General features: G+C 43.9%; 3 protein-coding genes across 3 annotated transcripts; 2 read left to right on the top strand and 1 right to left on the bottom strand.

Moving 5' to 3' along the window:
• Positions 1-2463: 2463 nt before the first annotated feature.
• Positions 2464-3423, top strand: LOC310662187 (olfactory receptor 10AG1-like; the record flags this gene model as incomplete). Its single annotated transcript, XM_083408957.1, has 1 exon — positions 2464-3423. One exon carries the CDS (start codon positions 2464-2466, stop codon positions 3421-3423), a length of 960 nt encoding a protein of 319 aa, XP_083265083.1.
• Positions 3424-7686: 4263 nt separating this feature from the next.
• On the top strand, positions 7687-8652 carry LOC310662186 (olfactory receptor 10AG1-like; the record flags this gene model as incomplete). Its single annotated transcript, XM_083408956.1, has 1 exon — positions 7687-8652. The coding sequence occupies one exon, from the start codon at positions 7687-7689 to the stop codon at positions 8650-8652; it is 966 nt and encodes a 321-aa protein (XP_083265082.1).
• A 1549-nt stretch (positions 8653-10201) lies between these two features.
• LOC310663479 (serine protease 27-like) lies at positions 10202-21025 on the bottom strand. The gene is made up of 6 exons (XM_083411345.1): positions 20781-21025; positions 19564-19590; positions 16197-16362; positions 14632-14909; positions 13311-13492; positions 10202-11680 (listed from the first exon to the last, which is right to left on the bottom strand). Exons 1-6 carry the CDS (start codon positions 20857-20859, stop codon positions 11396-11398), a joined length of 1017 nt encoding a protein of 338 aa, XP_083267471.1. The 5' UTR covers positions 20860-21025; the 3' UTR covers positions 10202-11395.
• Positions 21026-22372: the final 1347 nt, after the last annotated feature.

The following is a 22372-nucleotide window of genomic DNA, read 5'->3' as shown; positions in this document are numbered from 1 at the left end:
GGGTTGGTTAACAACGACCTTTGGTGGCAAAGTTAGTTAGCAGCCAACTGCTCTCTGAGACTCCCCACATCAGCAATAGGCATTTGGGGGAGCACTGCTTCCCATGCTAAAGCTAAAGGGTGTTAAGAGTCCCCTACTCTGACCCCGGCAAGGGAAATACAGCAGCCTTGCAAGAGCTGTGGACAGCAGAAACGAAGCTGCAAAGAAGGTAACACTTAAGATAGCTTAAGAGTACTATAATTCTATAATAATTTCTCCATAATGATAAATTAGGCGAGGGACATCATTCAGCTGTAGAAATGTTCGCTTGGGTATATTATCTCTGTCTGTTTGCTCTGTATCTTTCAGCCTCTTGCCACCAAAAAATTCAGCTACTTTTCATTGTTCTTGCCTGTCCTATTTCTGTGGTTCCCAAACTCCCCCCCCCCCCACGCACCACTTGAAAATTGCTGAGGGTCTTGGTGGGCCATTTATTTATTTTTTCTTATAGCATTTGTGATGCTTTGTGTGATCTTTAATTGTACTTTTGTTGTTCATTTTATCTCTTTTCTTTGTAATCTAATAAACACAGTATTAGAATAAAATACAATGAAAAATTGATGTGAATTTTTAATGTGGGCGCACCACAGACTGCCTGCCAGAAGCTTGCAGAGCAATGGAAATCCTCATACCACAGAAATAGTACTTCTTGTTCATGCAGGAGGGGAAAGCAGATTCAGGAAGCCAGTGTAATATAAGGACTACAGTGTTGAGTTGGTAGCAAAGGGACATGGGTTGAAATTCCCTTCTATCCATAAAGTTTCTTGGGTGACTTTGGACTAGTCCTTATTGCTCAAAGTAGGGTTTACCTCACAGGTTTGTTGTTGTACTAAAATGCAAACATCCTTAGTAGTGCTTTCAGGGCAAGACTTGGTTGGCAACGTTTATTTTATTTTATTAATTTACTTACTTGCTGTATTTATATATTGCCTTTCTGCCAAGGCACCCAACAGAATGAGGAGGAGCCGCCCGCCCCCCAACAAACTAAGGTGGGATTAATTTTGAAGTAATCAAAGGGCCTCCTCCACTGATCATAGATCTCAAGATTTATTGGGGGAGGCAAGCTTTAAGGTACATAGTTCCCTCTGCAGACATTCTCATTTTATTTTTATTGTAGTTTATTCTCACAACAAGCCTGGGCCATTAAGTCAGGAGCCTAAAATTCACACACTTGCATCAACGCATATTTCATGTGCATGAATTTTGAATGAAAGGTGAGATACAAAAATATTTGCTATTAATGGAAAGAAAGCAGGGAATTTTAGGCTATGGAGTCCACGCAGCTAAACATGATTAAAAACAAACAAACAAACCAGTCCGTCTTCTAAGAATACACTACAATACAGTTTTCAGAATACGTTTGAAAGAACGCAGGGAAATCAGACATCCCCCCTTTTAACCTACATTCAGGAAACATGTAAAAAAAAAATTAAAAATGATCCAGGCTTGTGACTAATAATTTTATGAAGCTGACCATAGATTATCGTGCTGCTTTGAATTCTTTTACACAACATTTTTATTGTTGTGAGTTACCCTTGGCTCTCTTTGGGGAAGAAGGGTGAGTTAGAATTTGAAACAATTAATAAATAAGCGTCAAACAGGCAGATGCAGAAGCCCTGTCCTCTGTTGCACCTGACCACCCTTCTCTGGATCACCTTGAACCCTAATCCGTAACAATTGCATGAGCTACTTTTAATCTTTCTTTAATCACATATATCCATCTTCTTTTTCTGTTTCACTCTTCCTCTCTGTTTTTGTTCTTCTCTCTCCCTTTTTTTGTATTTCTTCTATTCCCCCTGCCGCACACTCACACAGTGGCGTAGCATGGGAGTGCAGGGGGGGCCAGCCGCACCGGGCACAACATCTGGGGGGTAAGGCTAGGGGGCGCAAATTACTTGCCTTGCCCCGGGTGCTGACAACCCACGCTACGCCACTGCACTCACAGTGCAATCGTACATGTCTACTCAGGAGTAAGCTCCATTGGGTTCAATCACACCTACAGTGTCAGATTTAGGGTGATTTTGGCACTTTCCCCCACCACACACACACACACACACACACAAACACGCACACAGGGCACAGAACTAAGAGGGCTCACATTTGAGAAGATCCGTAATTGAGAAGATCCATTTTGGGGCACCAGATTTTGGCCTTGCAAAGGGCACAATGTTGTGAAAGATGACCAAAGTCTGCCTCTGGTCGACTTTACCATTTACTCTTGGGTAAATGGATTGTTTTGCCCTTGGTTGTTGGATTATTTCTCCTCTCCTCAATAAATTGTCACTGCAAAGGACAGATGATCTCTATCTAGTCACTACTGGGAGGAGACAGGCACTTTTACCCTTTGTCACCCACCACTGTCCTACCTGATCCTGATCCAGAAACTGGACCTGAGACTCACAAATGCCTCACTTGCCTCTGCAGATGGATGCTGAGCAGGCCAGACGCTGGAAGAACCAAAGCACAGTGAAGGAATTCATCTTGCTGGGATACCAAGGACACCCTGTCCTCCTTTTTTCTGCCTTCCTGGCCATCTACCTGGCCATATTACTGGGCAATGGCCTTATTGTGGTGGTGACAACGCTGGACCCTGCTCTCCATACCCCCATGTACTTCTTCTTGCGCAGCCTCTCAGGGTTGGAGATCTGCTACACTTCAGTCACCCTTCCTAAAATGATGGCCAATCTTATCTTAGGGGACCTCTCTATCTCACTGATAGCCTGTGCTGCACAAATGTTCTTCATGCTCTTCCTGGGTGCCACAGAATGCCTCCTGCTAGTGGCCATGGCCTATGACCGCTACCTTGCCATCTGCCAGCCTCTCCATTACATGACCATCATGAGCCATAAGGTGCGGGTGGGGATGGTGGTCAGTTCCTTTGCCATCAGCCTCGTGGTGCACTTGTTGCAAATTGGGTTTGTCTTCTCCTTGCCTTTTTGTGGGCCCAATGAGATTGACCACTTCTTCTGCGACATCCCACCCATATTTCGCCTGGCATGTGCCGACCTGTATGCCAACGAGTTGGCTGTGTATGCAGAGAACATCCTCATGGTGGTGTTCCCCTTTTCCCTCATAGTGGCCTCCTATGCCCACATCACCAGAAACATCCTGCGCATGCCATCAGGCACAGGACGCCAGAAGGCCTTCTCCACTTGCTCGTCCCACCTGATTGTGGTCAGTCTCTTCTATGGCTCAGGGATGCTTGTGTACTTGCACCCACAGACAGAGGACTCCCTCAAAGTTGACAAGTTCCTCTCTCTTTTCTACACGGTCATCGTCCCCCTTTGCAATCCCCTCATCTACACTCTCAGGAACAGGGAGGTGAAGGTTGCCCTCACGAAACTGTTGTGTAAGAAAAGAGCTTTTGAGGTGGGCACAGGGTAATCAACTTCCATCCATTTCTTAAACCTTTAAATTAACCCCTATCTCCCAAAACTCAAATTGCCTTTTAGGGGATCCTGTAAGTCTCCCTGGGTGTATCCAACTAAGTCCTACTACGAGTAGACTCATTGAGATCAGTAGACCCAAGTCATTTCCATTAATTTCGTTGTGTCTCCTCTGAGAAGGGCTAACAATTATTATAACCAAAAAGGGTTTTGTTCTTTATAAGAAGAAAACCAGAACGAATAACCAAAGTTTCAGGGAACTCTTATTTACCTACATGCCTGGCTCCTTTTGTCTTCTGCTCTGCTCCCCTGAATAAATGATTTTTTGATTAAACTAATTTTGGATTTCCACTAGGATGTTCAGAGGTTCCTCCCTACATCATGCTGATATAACAACCCTATATGGCTATAGCACATTTGGGAACAGGCCTGTGGAAAAGGTAGAGGGCACTGGGAAACTCCCTTCCCAATATAAGTGTGTGAACCCAACTATCTGGCCTACTACATGTTTAGAAAACTGTTGTGGGGTCCCAGATCAAAGGCGAAGAATAAGGGCTTGCTGAGAATGCTCACACACACTGTGGATGTATAAATCTGTAATTTCAGTTTCTCTCAGTTTCTTCTTTTCCCAATAAATTTCAATGTCAGCTGGCAATTTCTTTGTTTTGAAATTCCAGTGAAAATTCATACACATATTTCAGCTTATTTCTGATATATGTATTTTTGTAAGAGGTTTTGTCTAATTCACACATATTTCAAGCAATTTCCTCTAATCTGCATTTTTGTGGATTATATGCACCATATATGCATATTAATGTCGGAACACGCCCGGGGGGTACACACAGCCCCCGGGATGAGACAAACCTCTCCGGGCATCTTCCTAACGCAGTGCAGCCTGGGACGTCCATAAATCTTCAGCCCCGGCATGCACCAGTGACACATATCAGAAGACCATGTGCATGCTCACTCAACAGAGAATAGCAGAAACAAAGTGGAGCTTTGGTGTGTGCATTCTAAATATTTATTAAGCAATATATACAGGACAAAGCAATCATGGCGACTCTCTCCTTTCTTCTCTGAGAGAGAGAGAGAGAGAAGACAAAAGTACAATAGAGTGGAAGAGATAAGACTGACTTCCGCTCTCACACTTTCCAAGCCTGGAAAGTAAACACAGACATGTGATGTAACCATCACATATCCAGCAATGGAGGAGTGAAATGCTGACAATTATATGTACTATATTATATGCACTATATATGCACACACTCCCCTAAAATGCACTTTTTAATCTTTTGTTGCTGTTGGAGAACTGCACTGCAAAATTCAGAGAAGTGCGAATTTTGAAGGGTAGCAGTGTTGCAGTTCATGTATTGGTTCAGGAAGTGTGAACTGGGCACAGGGCACATTCAAATGAGTTTCTCCCTGGTCCCTACCTCCACCATACCTGGGAGCAGTACAGGGCACATGTGACCCTGCCTTATAACAATTCTGCCAGGAATCCTCTGGGGATATTCACATTTCCAATAACTTAGCATTACATTTGAGGCCTGGGTGGGACATCCACTCTCCTTAACAACAGAGCCAGCCCTATGATCACACTATGATTCATGCTAAGTTGGTGCAGAATAGTGATTCTGCTAGAGGAGCCTGTGGACCATGGGACCAAACACCTAGGATTTTTACATCCCTACAGGTTCTCAACACAAACTGGACAGTGGTACCTCGCAAGACAAATGCCTCGGAAGACGAAAAACTCGCAAGACGAAAGAGTTTTTCATTTTCTGAGTTGCTTCGCAAGACGGATTTCACTATGGGCTTGCTTCGCAAGACGAATACATCTTGCGCCTTTTTTTTTAAAACCGCCAATGCATTCCTATGGGAAACCGTCAATACACAGCGGTGTTCCGCAAGACGAAAAAATTCACAAGACAAAAAAACTCGCAGAACAAATTAATTTCGTCTTGCGAGGCACCACTGTATTTCCAATGTTTAGCATGATTAGCACATTTGCTCCTATGGGATTCCCCACAGCCACCTTCCTCTTCCATCCTGCACATGAATGGCAACTCTATATATACCTTGGGAAAGTGTGGTTGCTAGGCAAGGACACAGGTAGAGGCTTCCTGCCCTGGTTCTTAGAGGAGAAACTAACCCAGTGCTTGGCACAGCGGCATCTCAGCTTCAAAGCAGGTAAGTGTTCTTCCTTCCCTGTGGCAATTCAGTTGGGTTAGTTAGGGAACAGACCTCTAGGGAAGATAACCCAAATCAGGTTAGTAAGAATAATAGATGTGGAAATAGAAAATGTAGCCTAGGATAGTAGATGGTGGACCTGAATTTTAGTTGAGTTACATGTTGAAATGTGGAGGAGAGCTTTGCAGGAAAGGTGAAGCAGCCACAGCACTGAGGAATCATTACCTGAAACAATTTATGTTGCTCATTGACATATGATCACTTTTGAATGTATTCAGCTCTTCAGGATCCGAATTTTCCTTGCATTGTGAGGAGGTAAGGTGAAGTGATTACTTCTAGGGAGTTTGGGAATTTAGGACACTTTCATTGTTTTGTGGGTGGGATTCAAGGCATTCTGGCAACTTCAGCCTGTCACTCAGTTTCATCAGTTAAAACTTTGCCAGCAAGATCAGTTAATTTTGAGTGAAGAAGAGCTGCCTCTTATCTTTACGAACCTACTGTCAATCACTTTCACTGGGTGAGCCAACTCTGTATGTTATCAGAGAAGTCCTGTCTTGTGGCATCTAACCTAGGGATGGGGAACCTGTGGCTCTCCATATCTTGCTGGACACCAGTTCTCAACATTTCTGACCATTGGCCATGTTGGCTGGGGCTGATGTGATGCCCAACAAGATCTGAAGGGCCACAGGAAGGGATGTGGGTGGCGGAGGTGGGAGACAGAATTCAATTCAGTTTGTATTTATGGGCAAACCTACATGATTCTCACTTTCTCAAACAATAACAGTTATCCTTCGAAATTCACACTAATACGTACAAAAATCTATATACTGGGGTAAAGTGTACATAATAATCCATATATTAGTGAAACCAGCATGCAAAAGTGTATTCCATTACACCTAATAGCTTTGAAGAAGTGTATATCAGGCAAAATTGAATACAAAATGTGCATGTTTGGTCAAAATTCCCCTTAAAATGGTGATGAATTTTCATGAGATCAATAGATAGATAGAGATAGATAGATGATAGATAGATAGATAGATAGATAGATAGATAGATAAGAACTGAACTTAAGATTGGGAAAATGAAACTGAGAAACAAAATTTGACAGTTTTACCCATCTCTAGCCACAGGGTTCCCATTCCTGATTTCAATAAAGAAAAAATAGGATAGTTTTTTAAAGGGTTGGTTGTGTTGCATTGCCAGCTGAAACCTTCGGTATGAGCATCACTCGCCCCCTTTCTTGTTAGAATTATAGTCACCCCATTTTAGGATTCTTCCCACAATCCATCATCAGTCATCCCAAATTAAGAACACCTAGAGCTAGATCCAAGTCACTGAATCTAGAGGTCATCTTTGCCAGTGAGAAATGCAACTGTCCTATGATTCGTTCATTCTTATGGGAGAAAACCAAGTGCGTTGGAATGGGAGGAATTGAGATCAGTTGAAGTAATTAATCATGTGAGAGTGGTTTCTTTCCATCCCATCCCTGACATTATTCTTTCATTAAATTGAGCTGTCAGCAAAGAAGGGCACAGGTGTGAGTAGATGTGCCTTTCTTCTTCTTCTTTCTAAAATACAAGCACTTGCTACTAGAAAACATCCTGAAGCCAGAAGTTTCACCCGGCCACTAAATTGCGGACACTGGAGTTTATGGAAGGTTGAACCTCCTATATTCTTACCACCTCAAAAATGAAAGACAGATTGGACAGAGTGAGGTCTCAATACTTGGCCATGGTCTTCCCGTAACAACAAAAATATTAAGATCCTACTGCTCTATTAATTCAGTAAGTGGTAGCCGCTATAATTTGTTGGTATATTTTAGGATAGGGTTTGCATCCAAGTGGTAAGGCTCAGGCAATCCTAAAGCCATTTTATATTTTGATACATCAGGGTAAAGAGAGACTCTGAAGGACACCAGGGCATGTCAGATTCAGCTAGTGGTATACTCTAGGCAAGCATATGGGTTTGTCTGTGTTTGCATGACAGACAGCCTGGAGAGAATGAGATCTTCATCTCATTTCAGGATACGGCAGCCTCCCAGCATACATCTCTTGCCTCTGTTCTTCTGTAGATGGATGCTGACCTGGCCAGACACTGGGGGAACCAGAGCGCTGTGACTGAGTTTGTCTTGCTGGGATACCATAAGTACCCTGCCCTCCTCTTCTTCACCTTCCTGACTGTCTATCTGACTATCCTACTAGGCAACGGTCTGATCATGGTAGTGACAACATGGGACCCTGCCCTTCAAACTCCAATGTACTTTTTTCTGAGAAGCTTATCGGGGCTAGAGATGTGTTACACCTCTGTCACTCTTCCCAAGATGATGGCCAGTCTGGCCACTGGGCAGCGCTCCATTTCCATCCCAGCCTGTGCCTCACAGATGTTTTTCCTGCTTTTTCTGGGTGGGACCGAGTGCTTCTTACTGGCGGCCATGGCCTATGACCGCTATCTTGCCATTTGCCTGCCTCTCCGCTACATGACAATCATGAGCCATAAAGTCCGGGTGGGGCTGGTGATTGGCTCATTTGCTCTCAGTCTCCCAATGCAACTGGTGCAAATCGGACTCATCTTCTCCCTGCCTTTCTGTGGTTCCAATGAGATGGACCACTTCTTCTGTGACATCCCACCAGTACTCAGTCTGGCATGTGCGGATCTCTATGCCAATGAGTTGACGAGCTATATTGAGGATGTGGTCTTTGTTGTGGGACCATTTGTAGTCATCCTAGCTTCCTATGTGTACATCACCAGGGCTATACTGCGCATGCCATCAGCCACAGGACGCCAGAAGGCCTTTTCCACCTGTTCATCTCACGTAACAGTGGTCTGTCTCTTCTATGGCTCTGCAACACTTGTGTACTTCCTCCCCAAGACCCCTGACTCTGTGAAGATTGACAAGTTCCTCTCTCTTTTCTACACAGTCATCATTCCCCTTTGCAACCCTCTCATCTACACTCTGAGGAACAGGGAGGTGCAGGCTGCCCTCCAAAGGATCTTTAACAGCAAATGGCAGTTCAAAGTAGGCATGGAGATCGGCTGAGAAATCAGCTGAATATCTTGCAGTCTGTCTAAAGCTGGCAGATACTTGTTATATAATATTTTCGGTTTCATCATCTTTGGAGTTTTCACACCCAGGAGGTGTTCGGAAACTCTTACATGCATTTTTACAACATTTTCCACTCATCTCAGCTTCTCAGTTATAGCCTTTTTCTTTTACTTTTTTCAGTACAGCCTTGCCCCAATAGGTATAAATAAGATATACCTTGGAAGTCAAACACCTTGGCTCCTGAACAAATTGGCTCCCGAACGAGTGAAACTCGGAAGTGAGTGTTCCAGTTTTCAAACGTTCTTTTGGAAGCTGAACATCCAACAGGGCTTCCGTGGCTTCCTGCAGCCAGTCAGAAGCCACACTTTGGTTTCTGAACATTTTGGAAGTTGAACAGAGTTCCGGAGTGGATTCCGTTCAACTTCCAAGGTACGACTGTAGATGCAATAATTAAATAAATCAATAAAGGTGTGGATTTATTTACACATACAGTGGGTGGAGGCAGAAAGCTTTAATATTGCAACCCAGCAAAAGCCATTGCCCCATATCAGATCTCCAAGGGGTGCATCCCTTTGAGAAGAAGGCACCCTAGTGATCTCAAAGGAATGCACCAAAGCGCCTCAGTGGGACTTGCAGAGGGGGAAGAGGCGGCCCCCATCTGCGGAGTGGAGCAAAAGGTAAGTGTGGCTAAGCCCTAACACTTTTTCTAACTCAGTGGCGGGAGAAATGAAAGCATGGGACAAGTGGAAAACCTCTTGGATACTGAAGTAATGCAAGTGTGGACAAGGCCTAGAGTAACAACTTTTCAAAATGTGCCAAAATCATTCTGAGCACAAGGGGGAGCTGGAAACCAGTTTATCGGATTAAGAAGCCATTCTCAGATCATCAGCTGATCTTCCTGAGAGCACTGAACTGCATTGTCGAATTCCTTGAGTCTCCTCCAAATTAATGAGAATGACTGTAGACTCTGTTCCGATTAGTTCAGCTTGGCTCAGCGTAGAGAAGAGAAAGGAGCTTATCTTGCAAGTAAGGACATCCTTTCATAAGATAAGGTCCTGGCTGAGTTCCTCTCTTTTGCATTCTCCAACCTACCACCTTTATTTCTCGCTTGAGCAAAAATTGAACCCGGCTGTATCCTCATTCCCTCCAGATTCCTAAACTGCCTTGTTTTGTGTTTAATTGTTTTTATTAAAGATTTCCTTGGGTTCCAAAAGTTCATACAGCACCTCTGCATTCTGTTCACAGAGTCCTTTGTGCAGATTAGTTATATTTGATGTGAGCCACTAATGCCATAGACAGTCTAACTTGCCTTGTTCTGTTGCATCCTGAACCTGTCTGGGGCAGAATGTTGCCTTGCACACTCTCCCCCATTGCATCTCAGGTCCTTCTGGATCGACAGGGCTAAAATCTCCCTGCTTCTTATTCATTCATAGCTATGCCAGAATGAATTGGCATAAGGGACATCATTGGGGGAACTGGAGAAGAAGCATAGGGTCAGCCACAATGCTGGGATGTCTGTTGTGTGGAAACATATCACTTGCTATTATCATCATCATTGGCTTTTATTTGTACATCTCATTGGCTTTTTACAGTTGTATTCTCAACAGTTAATAAACATACATTTTTTCTAAAAGGAAGATGACACTTTCAGGAGCCCTTTTATAGACTCAGGCACAGCTGCTGTTGTGTAACAAGAAGTGAAGAGTCAGCCCTGCTCCGTCACTCCTCATTCCTTTTTGGCTTCGTTACAGGTCCCATGTAGGCGAATGTATTTTCCAGTCCTCTTACAAATTTGCGAACCTGTTTAGTGGCTCAAAGCTCATTTAAGGGCTCAAATCTCCCTGCTTCTTATTCATTCATAGCTATGCCTGCATGGATTGACATAAGGGGAGCTGGAGAAGAAGCATAGGGTTAATCACAATGCTGGGCTGTCTGTTGTGTGGAAATGTATCACTTGCTATTATCATCATCATTGACTACTACTACTACTACTAATAATAATAATAATAATAATACATAATGTATTCCCATACAAACAGACACCAAAGCTTCGTGTTCATTTGTGCTGCCCGAAAGCTTATTTTAGGGTGCAAACCCTTCCCTTTTTCCTATTTTCATGACTATAGTGGCAAGGGAGAAATGGGGTACATTTATTTTACTATAGAATTTATATCCAGCCCTTCAGTCTATATATGTAAAACTCTCCCAGCAGTTTTAATCAGGGCTTTTTTTTTCCAGACAGAACTCAGTTTTGGCACCTCTCAGGTGGGCGCCATTATAAGAGAACAAGGGATGTGTTCATGGTGAGCTCCAGCACCTCTTTTTCTAGAAAAATAGCATTGAATATAATTACGTTAAAATAGGTGTTGTGTACCTTTTACATGTTTCCCATCTCACAGCTTATCAACACTTCCTTTTGTCCCACTGTTTCCTCCCGGGTAAAGCCACTCTTTAGTACTTAATTGGAGCAAACAGCAATTCGGGTTTAACCCAAATTGCCATTTGTTCTGATCTATCGTTAAAAGAGCGGGTTTTGCATGGGAGAAGAGTGGGGCAGATGGTTTTAATTATTTAGATAAAGCAATACCAGGCTGCAATATTAAGTGTGTCCTCTTAAGAACAGGTACTGAATGGGGGTGAGTGAGCATCCTTACGGGCTTGCCTTTGGGCACAGGCAATGCAATGTTTAAGTGGGAGAATATAATATGATATTAAGTGCCGTGTGGAACCTCCATTTTTAATTGCACCTCCAGCTGGTAGCGGAACAGCAGTGCCTCAGCAGGGCAAAAGGGCCCAGGAGAAGGAGAGTCAAGAGGAGAGCAGGGTTGGCACTTGAGAGACGGGCACCACCACTGGAGGGGGTGTTCTTTTCCATGGTGCGTTGAATCCAGTCCATGTAGGAGGTGACCCGGGTGTGGACTCCAGGACGGTTGGGCTGCGAACAACCCAACCCAAAGCTCACCACTCCAGCCAGGAACCAAGTGTCGTTCAGCTTGCAGGACAGAGGCCCCCCAGAGTCACCCTGGAAGGAGAAAATCATTAGGAAATGGGGACACTCAAGTGAAGAAAATCGAGCATTCAAATATGTTAAGTCAGGGCTGCACATATGAGGAGCCGTATGAGGAACGGTTGAAGGAGCTGGGTATGTTTAGCCTGGGGAAGAGGAGACCAAGAGGAGATATGATAGCCATTTTCAAATATCTAAAGGGCTGCCATATGGAAGAGGGAGCAAGCTTGTTTTCTCCTGTTCTGGAGGATGAGACTCAAACCAATGGCTTCAAGTTACAAGAAAGGAGATTCCTATTAGACATCAGGAAAAGAACTTTCTGACAGTAAGAGCTGTTTGACAGTGGAACGGTCTCCCTCTGGGAGGTTGTGGACTCCTTCCTTGGAGGTTTCTAAGTAGAGATTGTATGGGCATCTGTCATGGATGCTTCAGTTGAGATTTCTGCATTGCAGGAGGTGGAACTTGATGACCCTTGAGGTCATCTACAGTTCTAACTACATTTTTAACCTGAGGTGAAGGACAAGACGACACCTTGTGCCCATTCCATGTAAAGAAACCAACTGGACTTGCAGCTGAATCTTCTTTCAACATTAGTGACAGGATATCATCCTCCACAGCACCTGAGGGAACCCCTCACCGTCAAATGGATGGCACATTGACCAGCACTTGAGCTGTGCAGATGACAGATCCTTACCTCATGTTTATGCCAAACTTATTTCTCTGTAACCAATAAAAAGTTGTGGCATTCATTTATCTCAACATCTGGCTTTTGGCTGTTGGCTACTTGTCCCTTCCCTACTTTATTGTACTGCTTGGGCCTGCAAGGGCAGCACAGAAAACCTACTGCCTCTTAATTACTGTAAGGGGAGCAGCTCCAGCCTGTCTTGCAGCTTACTAATGAAAACCTACCACAACAAAGATGGGTGAGTGCACACTAATCCTAAAAAATGAAAAGGAGGGATGGAAATTATTAATAATAGTGTCATTTGACGCATAAAATCCAATGTGTTGCAGTGGAGCTAGTGTGCTGGAATTTATCTAGGGCAACTCAAGTTCAAAGGTCTGCTCAATATTGCAGCTACCTGGCTGACCCTGGGCAAGTCACCTTCTTCTCCTCCCTCCCCTGAACTGACAGGTGTCTTGTGCAGATGAAACTGACAAAGGGGGCAAGGCCTGCATGAACTTTCTGGAAGAAGGGATTGGTTACACATGTAATAAATGGGATTTAAAAGAAAAAAAGAAGTGCAATGTCAGCCTGGCCAGAAATAAGAGTATTCCAACTGCCATCAAGTTGCCTATCTGAAAGAAGAACTGAGCAGCCCTGTCCTCCTGGCCTTAACATTGTCTTCCTGCTCTCTTCCCAGATCTGATAGAGTTCCCCTCGACCCTCCTCATCCCTTCTTCCTTGTGTGTTATGTCTTTTGGATTCTAATCCTGAGAGCAGGGACTGTCCTACTACTTGGCTAAAAGATGAGGTCTCAATTCTTCAAATAAATAAGGACTGGCTTAATGAGGGGTGATCTGAGAGCAAACATAACACATACTAACAGCATTCTTTTTCACACAAACCCACCTACCCCACCATCAAAATACACAAATATGGGATCTTCTGCCCTTGATCCATTGCCTGTTCCACAAATCTTACCTGGCAGGAGTCCTTCTTTCCTTCTGGGTACCCAGCGCAGATCATGTCATCATAGATCAGCTTGTAGCCCTTTGGCACAGTGTCAGTGTCAGAACTGGAGTCATTGTGGTACATTTGATCACACTTGTCAACATCTAGGATTGGCACCTCCAGCTCCTGCAGGATCCGAGTGAGGAAGGGAGCTGGTAGGAGAAAAAGGGATGGGGCAGTTTGAAGAAACTAGCCTGCCATACAAAGGGAAAATTCAGCATTGCACCCTCTGCCCACTTTTGCATGTGGTCCCACTCCCCATCTTGCAGGTGGCCTCAAAGGGAATGTGGCCCTTGGGGGGAACAAGATTCCCACCTTGGGGTTCAGGGAGTCCTTCTGGTCGAACTCTTATATGTACAGAATCATTTAAGAACTCCTTGGGGAACTGATGTCTCACTTGGATTGTATCACTTGGACAGAGCTGTGCTCTGAACCAGGCAAGGAAGGACGTCAGCAGCACAGCTAATCAAGAAGTGCTGTTGAGTATATGTCCAACATCTCACTTTTATCATTCACTCAGGCAAGTAAGAAGCATTAACAAAGTCTGAGAACATATTCCAGCCAGGCAATAACACTCAAGGAAGGTGCAATGCAGAGCAGGTGAAGGCTGTGGCTCCAGAGGGCATGTGGCTGGGGAGGGTCCTGAGAGCCAGGCAGAGATACCTGGGCTGGATCTACACTGCCCTGTTTAATGTTATTTTCCCCTATTAGAACGATATTAGATTTGTTGTTCTACAACATCACAGGGCATCCTTGTTAATTAAAATATTTATTCCCTTTTTGCGGGGTCAAATGTAAGTAATACCAAGTCACACCATTTTCTAAAACGCTGTTTCTTTTCCTGCTGCTGGTTGCTCTGCTCCACCCTCTGATATAGCAGCATAAAACGATTAAAGAGTAAGCAATAAAAAAAGACGAGGCAATAATGCATTATGAACGTAAAAAGTAGGATGTCATGTGTCCATCTACATTATCAAAACAATTCCTTAACCCTTCCTTAACATTAAAAACCATGAGTGTATATCTGACCCTGGAGGACAACATTTATCACCCGTACCTGAGATTCCCTATATGGAATAGGTGTCCTGGCCCCTAGTTCCACCTTCTTGGTTATGATTTTACAATTGAGACTATTACATTTTGTTCATCCAGTTTCCTATTTCAAAACTAGTTCCTAACACATCCTGCACTCCCCGCTCTGTTCCATCCCATAATCCTCCACCACCAGCCAACCCCCGAAGCAACACCATCTCCTATAAACACACCCCGGAATGAGAAGATTCATGCTTACCTTCTGGGTAGAGGTCACCCCAGCCAGTGACCCAGCATGACATCCCCACAGGGAACAAATCAGGGTCTGAAGCATTGGGCAGGCAGATGGGCAAAATGGTCCGAGAGAAATTCACCGGCTCCTCCAGCCGTACCAGTGCAATGTCAGCACTGAGCCCATCTCCAGCATAATACGGGTGCACTATGATCTGGCTGACAGAAACTGGGACCATGGTGTGTGCTGGTTTGGGGAGCTCATATTCTCCCAGGTGAATTCGGTACCGAAATGGATTCAGCGACCTGTGGTGGGAGTCAAGAAAAATCAGTGCCATCTGCAGGGAGAAGGCCTGAGCTTGATGCCTTCCTCAGTTAAGAGGTTACTTAGTTAAGCCTTTGGAAAGATACTACTGTTCAGCCTTATCCATCTCACATGTGGTTGCAAGGCTAGGATGGATTAATAATAATAGTAAAACACTTTATATGCTGGAAAACATTTATGCCTGCTTGATCCCAGTCAAGTTGACTCAGAACTAAGTCCCAATGATTTCAGTGAGATTTACTTGCAAATAAATGTGAAAATGGAACAATTGCTTGTTTGTTTGTTTATATATTGCCCACCCTGCACCCTATGGTCACAGGGTAGGTCACAACATTAAAACACAATATTATAAACAGTTTGAAACAATTACAATCACAAAAATAAGGTGGATCCTTATGATATATGGTCCTTATGAGTATGGTAATTCAGCAGCCAAAGATGTATTAAATGGGTGCACGTTTTTGAAGTATTTGAAGAGTACTTAGCATTTATAAAATGTTTTATAAAAGCGCTTCACATATATTCTCCCAGTAATGCTTAAAACAACCCTTTGAGGTAGACAAGAGGCCAAGGCTGAGGGAATCACTAGCTTATCCATCAAGTTCTTAGCTAAATTGATATTTGGACTGCTTGGCTCAGCAGCTGCTTGAACCACTACACCACAACATATAAAGCATAAGCCTAAAAACCATTTAAACACCAAACAATCAAGGAAAAGTTGATCCGGTTTGGCAGCATGGTAGAGATAACTCTGTACTTTGTTGACGTACTATATAACAACAATTTGCACTTGATGCTGTTTACTGACTCAGTAATTAACATCAGTGTTGCACTGCCACCTCTTTTTTGCTGCCCATAGAAAACAGCATTTTTTTCAAGATACGACTACTAACACCTCAATTCTTTTTTTACTGAGCACTGATTAAAAGAGATCCTCATAACCAGTCCCAGAAACTGTTTCTTATCAGAAACCATATTCTGGTTTACAAAAGATTGCAGGTTGGATCCAGCTTTGGTCTTGCCTAGAGTAAAGCCATTCAAATCAATGGGACATAAGAAAGCATGTCCTACTGGTTTCAGTTTGGAAATCCCAGTTTACAAATTATTATGCCATTTTGGTATTTGGCAACATGCGGTTGGGCCTCTGACGCTGACCCCGATTCTGTCTCTCCCTCCACCTAGTACTGCATTGGGGTCACTATAAACGCAGAGTGAATCAAATTGCTCCCCCATCCCTTCGTAGAAGACAAAAGACATTTTCTACTCACCCTTCAAAACAATGAGCAGCTGTCACCACCCACTGGGGTGAGATGAGGCTTCCACCACACACATGTAGCCTGTTTTCTCGTATGCTGACCTGCCATGGCCATTCACCTTCCTCAGCCTTCTGCCCCCCAACAATCCGAGGGGAGTGTACTATGGGTCGGCCACAGGCTGCAGAAAAGCAGATGGAAGAGCAGAGGTATGGTTAATGAACCCTGCCAGGTAAGTGTGTTCACTGCCACTCCATATCACATGCAAGCCAACAATGTTGCCTTGAAATATTATTGTCATCTTTCAAGCAGCATTGGGGAACTTCCAGGACATGGGAATAGCACAGGTCCCCCTTTGGCCCATCAGGTCGTTCCCCACAAACACCCACCTGCCCCACACCTGCTGTCAGACTTTACCTTGGGTGTGGGACAGGTAAGGATGCTGCTATCAAAGAGCAATTCGCAATTTTAAGTGAGCTCCAGGTTGATTCTTTGCAAATGGGGCTCCCTGTTGGTGCCTTTAAATTTTAAAGGGTAGGTCTGCAGCAAGGCTTCTTCTGTTGTTCAATGCATTAAACCCCTGCTCACACATACACACAACAAGATCAGATGTTTCTGGGCAACTGCAAACCAACCAAATTAAAGGGGGGCATTGCCAATTGGCACAGAATTCTTAATCCCCAATCAGTGATGGCATCAGGGCAGGACGTCTGGGCAAGCAGCCCAGTCCCACTTCACTATGTCAAGACTAACCCCCTGGACTTTGGAGCAGAAGCTCAGCCCCACCCCTAAGCAGGTGAGGTCTCTGATCACAGTGGGGCTGGCTTACCACTTTTTCATGTAATACATTTTCATGTAATGTCATACACATTACTATCTAAAGAAGGGCCCCTGCATAAGACCTTTAAGTCCACAGTCTAAAAATTAGCTAACTGCACCGGTGCCATTGATGAGAGGATGATAAGATAGAATGCATTTTTCACATATATATTTTTTCCAAAATTTATTCAATATAACTTTGCAGACCTGCAATTCTTTTTCACTCCAGATAATGAAACACTGTTGGCAAAGCCAAATCAATCATAATGTGTATATAGCACAACGATTAGGCAGATATGAGTAGTAATATCTTCAATTAGATATGATTAGTGATATCTGTAATTAGGTAGATATTGGATGAGCGGAAAGAGGAACAGATGGAGGAAGAGTGCAAGGAAGAGAGAGAGAGAAAGCTAGACAAACAGAAAGGAAAATGAATGTGTATGCATGGGAAAGAATGGGGAAATTAATGAACGGGAAGAATTTTCTATACAGATGGAAAATGTAGAAGTATGACTATGAGGTAAAGGGAAAGGGAAAGGGAAAGGACCCCAGGATGGTTAAGTCCATTCAAAGGCGACTATGGGGTGCGGCGCTTATCTTGCTTCAGGCTGAGGGAGCCAGCATTTGTCCGCAGACAGCTTTCCGGGTCATGTGGCCAACATGACTAAACTGCTTCTGGCACAACAGAAGACCGTGATGGAAACCAGAGCACATAGAAAAGCTGTTTACCTTCCTGCCAGTGGTACCTATTTATCTACTTGCACTGGCATGCTTTTGAACTGCTAGGTTGGCAGGAGCTGGGACAGAGCAACAGGAGCTCACCCCATTGCAGGGATTCGAACTGCCAACCTTCTTATCAGCAAGCCCAAGAGGCTCAATGGTTTAGACTACAGTGCCACCCGCATCCCATGTGTATGAGTGATGGACAGATGGATGGATTTGATGCACACAAAAACATTTTTAAACGTTGCCTCTCTGTACCAGGTAGGCACCACATAGTAATGTAGGCAGATGTTTTTAGTCACTGTTCCATAGCTATGGAATTCTCTTCCACTGGGGACTCACCATAACCATAACCAGAGCCCAAGCATCCTCCAGAAGATGTTTTAATAAGGCAATTTTGTCTGATTGTTTGGAATCCTCTTCCGCTGGGGACTCACTGTAAACAGAGCCCAAGCATCTTACGGAAGGTGTTTTAATAAGGCAATTTTGTCTGGTGGTTTGGTACAAGTCTTTCATGTCTTAAATTTTTACACATGTTGGCACCTGTCCAAAGTCTAAAGGGCAGGGTGGTTTCTGACTGCAAGTAATTAACGCAAACAAATTATGCAAAACACAAAACAAAATAATGGCTGTTGTGGGAAAAGAGAGAGAGAGATGTGGAAGGTACGTGGGCGTATAGGTGTAGACTGAATCATTTGATGGAGGTGTGTGGTAAATATTAGGTCACACACAGTGTCAGATATGTAAATAAGGGAATTTCATAGGAAAATACAGGTGATTAGGAGCTCATGGGGAAAACATATTGTACTCCTTCCAATAGGCATTATGTGCTCTCAGACATGTTCACTTAATGCACCCATAAGCTACACAACATCCACACACAGCCCCTCCTGATGCCCACACACAGCCCGTCCTGATTCCCCTTCTGTTTATGGGAGGGGTGTGAGTGGGTGGGGGGGGTGTGTGTGTGTGTGTGAGAGAGAGAGAGAGAGAGAGAGAGGCCTCCATGGAGGAAAACCAATTGTATGTGGGTGGTGAGGAACCCAGAGCAGAGTTTCAACCTGTCTTCTTATGCATGTGTTTCCTTCCCATTGTTCTGTAGAATGAAGCACATGCAACTATGCTCACTGGTAGAGCTGGTATGCTAGTTGCCATTGACTGTACCCACCATAATCTTCCCCTTTAAAAAGTAGAGAGGCGGGGGGGAATTAAGGAGGAGACTCAGGTAGTTAGGAATATCCCTGTTGATACTAGATAAAGTTTTCCAGAACTCTTCATCAGGCAAGAGTCATTACACAAAGCAGGGAAGGAGGTGAGGGGGAAAGAATAATAAAACCAGTGCTTTTTAGGGGGTACTCAAGGGTACGCAGTACTGGCACCTCTCTTTTTTTGTTAAAACATGTGGCACTTACTGTAACAACTTCATAGTGAGTACCAGCACCTATTTTTCTAGGGGGAAAGCACTGAATAAAACATTATATTAAATATGCTTATATGCTATGTTTTGTTTATAATTTGTTCTTCTGTAACCTGCCCCAACAGCTTAAATGAAGTGTGTCTGTGTGTTGAAATAAAGAGATCTGTACACATGATGTTTTACAGACTACAGAAAGGGAAGTCCTTGCCCCAAGGAGCTTACAATATATAATTCAACAGAGGGAAAACAGAAGAAGGCAAAGGAACTAGAGCCAAAGTTCAATAGTGATAAACCGCGTGACAGTTTTAAGTTGTACATCACTTGCTATGTGCCCCTTAACTTTTCTATCCCCTCTCAACCCAAGCCAGTTACCATCCTATTATTAGGTCTGACTATTATTTTCCAGGTGTCTTTTCTCACCTTTTTGAGCTGCAGTGTTTTCAGCACCTGTAAAAAGAAGAAGAAAATATGCAGTCAGAAGAGCAGAGAAAGAGACTATGGGCTTAAGAAGACAGGGTGCTCAAACAGTCAGGCTTTGCGTTGACTCACCAAGCACATTTCTATAATGAGCACATGGGAATGCCAAACCCGGCCAGTGGAGAAATTGTTGCTGTGTCTGGAGCATAGCATGTCCAGGCTAATAAAAGCTACAGAGGAGTGCCTAAATGAGATTTCTTGTTCAGCACTGCAATGGATCTGTTTCTAAGGTGCGATAACCAGCAACTTCAATCTCCGCAGCATTCCATTACAGAAATGCGAGCAGAAAGGTAACCCAAAACTCCCCCAGGACCTGCCGAGGTACAAACTGTTTCTGTCCAGCTGAATGTTTGTTACCAGAATATCATATGATAGAAGGAAAATCCAAAATGTTGCGCATTTAATGGCTGTGAGGGAGAAAATCAAGATCCCTCCTGATTCCAAACTCTAGGGTACACCCATTTGTGTGTGTGCGCGAGCACACATGCCTCCCAGATTTAGGATTGCTCCCTGTATTCTGGCTGGGCTCCTGGTTTGCAACCTACATGGCAGACAGAAATCATACAGATGAAATCTTCTGTGTGTCATGGTGCTTCCTTACCTGAAGAAAAGCTACACCTGTTGAACTTTTGCCAGCTGGGAAGTAGATAAAAAGGCACAGTAGCCCCAAAAGGATAATGTGTTTTAAACTGTTTTTTGTAATGAATTTTAAATTGCTTCCACCTTCCCTGGGACCGTATAGTGAAAGGCAAGGAAGAAATCGAATTAATAATATTAATGATAACAACAACAACAATAATAATACTTTGAACCGAGAATATAATTTAGACTTTTCAGCTCCCAGGCTGCCCTGGTCTAACCCACTGGGGGGCGGGGGAATCCTCACCTAACCCCATCTTCAGAACCCAGGAGTCCAATCTCCTAGGTCCCTTCTTGTGACCCATTGTCCTCTTAAAACATCCTTGCTCCCCAATCACTCCACCTCCCCTTTAGACTCTCTCTCACACACACACATCCCCCTCCCATAGAACCCAGGCTTTTTCCTTCCAAAGGCAGGAACTGAAGGTCCAGGCAAGCAGGCAATCTTCTTCAGGCAAAAGACCAAGGAGTCTTCCCACCTGTGACATGTACAAACACATCCCTCCCGGGCCACCACTCACCTCTCAGCAGCAGAAGCAGCAGCAGAAGCTGGGAGCAGCAAAGGCTCCGCATGGTCCAGGAGCAGATGCCCTGGATCATCTAGTTCTGATACCAACCAGAGAAGGGAGAGCAGAAAAAAGTGTGCTGGGCTGGGATGCTGAGGCCACGTGCCCCTTTGACAGGATTGGTACACAGGAGAGAGAAAAGGAGCAGCCTCTTGGCATCCCAGGTACCAGGGAAGCTGCCAAAGAGGTGAACCTGACCTGTTAGGTATTGTCCTCCACACTCCACCCACATCTACTCAGTAGGGCCAGCCCAGCTGCCTACTCAGCAGGAAGACAAGCTATCTTAACCACAGCAATCCCCATATCCATCTCTCTGGAAATGGAGAAGAGGCAGGTGGATTTTGATACATCTGAAAAGGGTGTGTATAGGATTGTAAGAAGCTAAGGAGAACTGGATTCAGTACTGCTTACAGTTGCACATGGGGCAGAAAACTTCCACTGGTGCAGTTTGTCATTAAGGGTGTGTGAGAGAGAGAGAGAGAGAAATCTGCACATGAAATTTCCCCTTCAAGAATTACACAGACTTAATTTGTTTCCAAGCACAATTCTAAGTACTCAGCTTGAAAAGCCCTTCTATGGCTTGGGAACCAGGTACCTGAGGGAGCTTGTGTTATGTTGTGTCATTTTAACACATTTTATTAATTTCTTTCCAAGTTGATATCAAAGATTACAGGAAAATAAAATAACCTACAGTGGTGGCCAAAATTGTATAAACTTTTAGGGCAAGTTGTATTTCTAAGGTTTGATAGCTTTTAACATCAGTCTATTTTTGAATAATGACATAAAATTATACATCATTAAACTGTATTGAATAGCCCTGCAGCAGATCCAACCACTTATCAACAATTAATAATGTGGCAGACTCACTCTGCTAACTGCCCCCTATTAAATATAATGCACACCAATTCTCTGTACACCAATGGGATACAAAGTTTTACAAATTTGTGTGAGGGAAACCTTTGTGATTCGAGTCTCAGGCAGAAAATGATCAAACAAACAAGCAAAGTTTTATTAAACAAAAAGAAGTTTGTGAAACAAAGTGGGTCAGAAAATGTGTTCTTTCAGGTAGAAGTTAACTTTTTTACTTTAACTAGCTATAGGATGTCTCAGGCTTAAACACAGTATTGCTCAAAATCAGTTGTTATACTTCAGTTTCTGTTACATAGTTATGGCAGTTAAATACTTTTAACACCATACAGCTTCCTTCACAACAGGTAGCCTGTATTCCCACAGGTTCTACCTGTCTCGCTTCAGTCACAGGCCTCCCAGAACACTCCTGTCTATATATCTTTCACAGACCCTCAACACAGTCTCCCTATCCAAGCTGTGTGGCTCTGTCCTCTTGCTAAGGATAGTCTTCTCTCAGTATGGATGCTTAACTCAGGACCGGTTCTCCCTCAGGCAGATCCTAGCCTACTCCCTATCTCTCCTCTTAAATCAAGCCCTATCTAACCAACTCCCTTAGAAACTGCTCCTTTTATACTCTCTCCCAAAGTGCTCTTGCCCCCCCACCTCTGTGGCTAGCTGACTTTATGGAGATGTTCCAT

Source organism: Podarcis tiliguerta (genome assembly GCF_965153285.1).
Source record: "Podarcis tiliguerta genome assembly, chromosome: 13".
NCBI lineage: Eukaryota > Metazoa > Chordata > Lepidosauria > Squamata > Lacertidae > Podarcis > Podarcis tiliguerta.
The sequence above is the reverse complement of the archived record's forward strand: the minus strand, read 5'-3'. Positions and strand labels throughout refer to the sequence as shown.

Coding starts and splice junctions, on each gene's coding strand:
- LOC310663479 (XM_083411345.1), bottom strand. CDS start 20,859: ATGATCCAGGGCATCTGCTCCTGGACCATGCGGAGCCTTTGCTGCTCC. Junction 13,493..14,631: donor GGGTGACCTCTACCCAGAAG/GTAAGCATGAAT, acceptor TTCTCCTACCAG/CTCCCTTCCTCACTCGGATC. Junction 11,681..13,310: donor GAAAGAAGGACTCCTGCCAG/GTAAGATTTGTG, acceptor TTCTCCTTCCAG/GGTGACTCTGGGGGGCCTCT.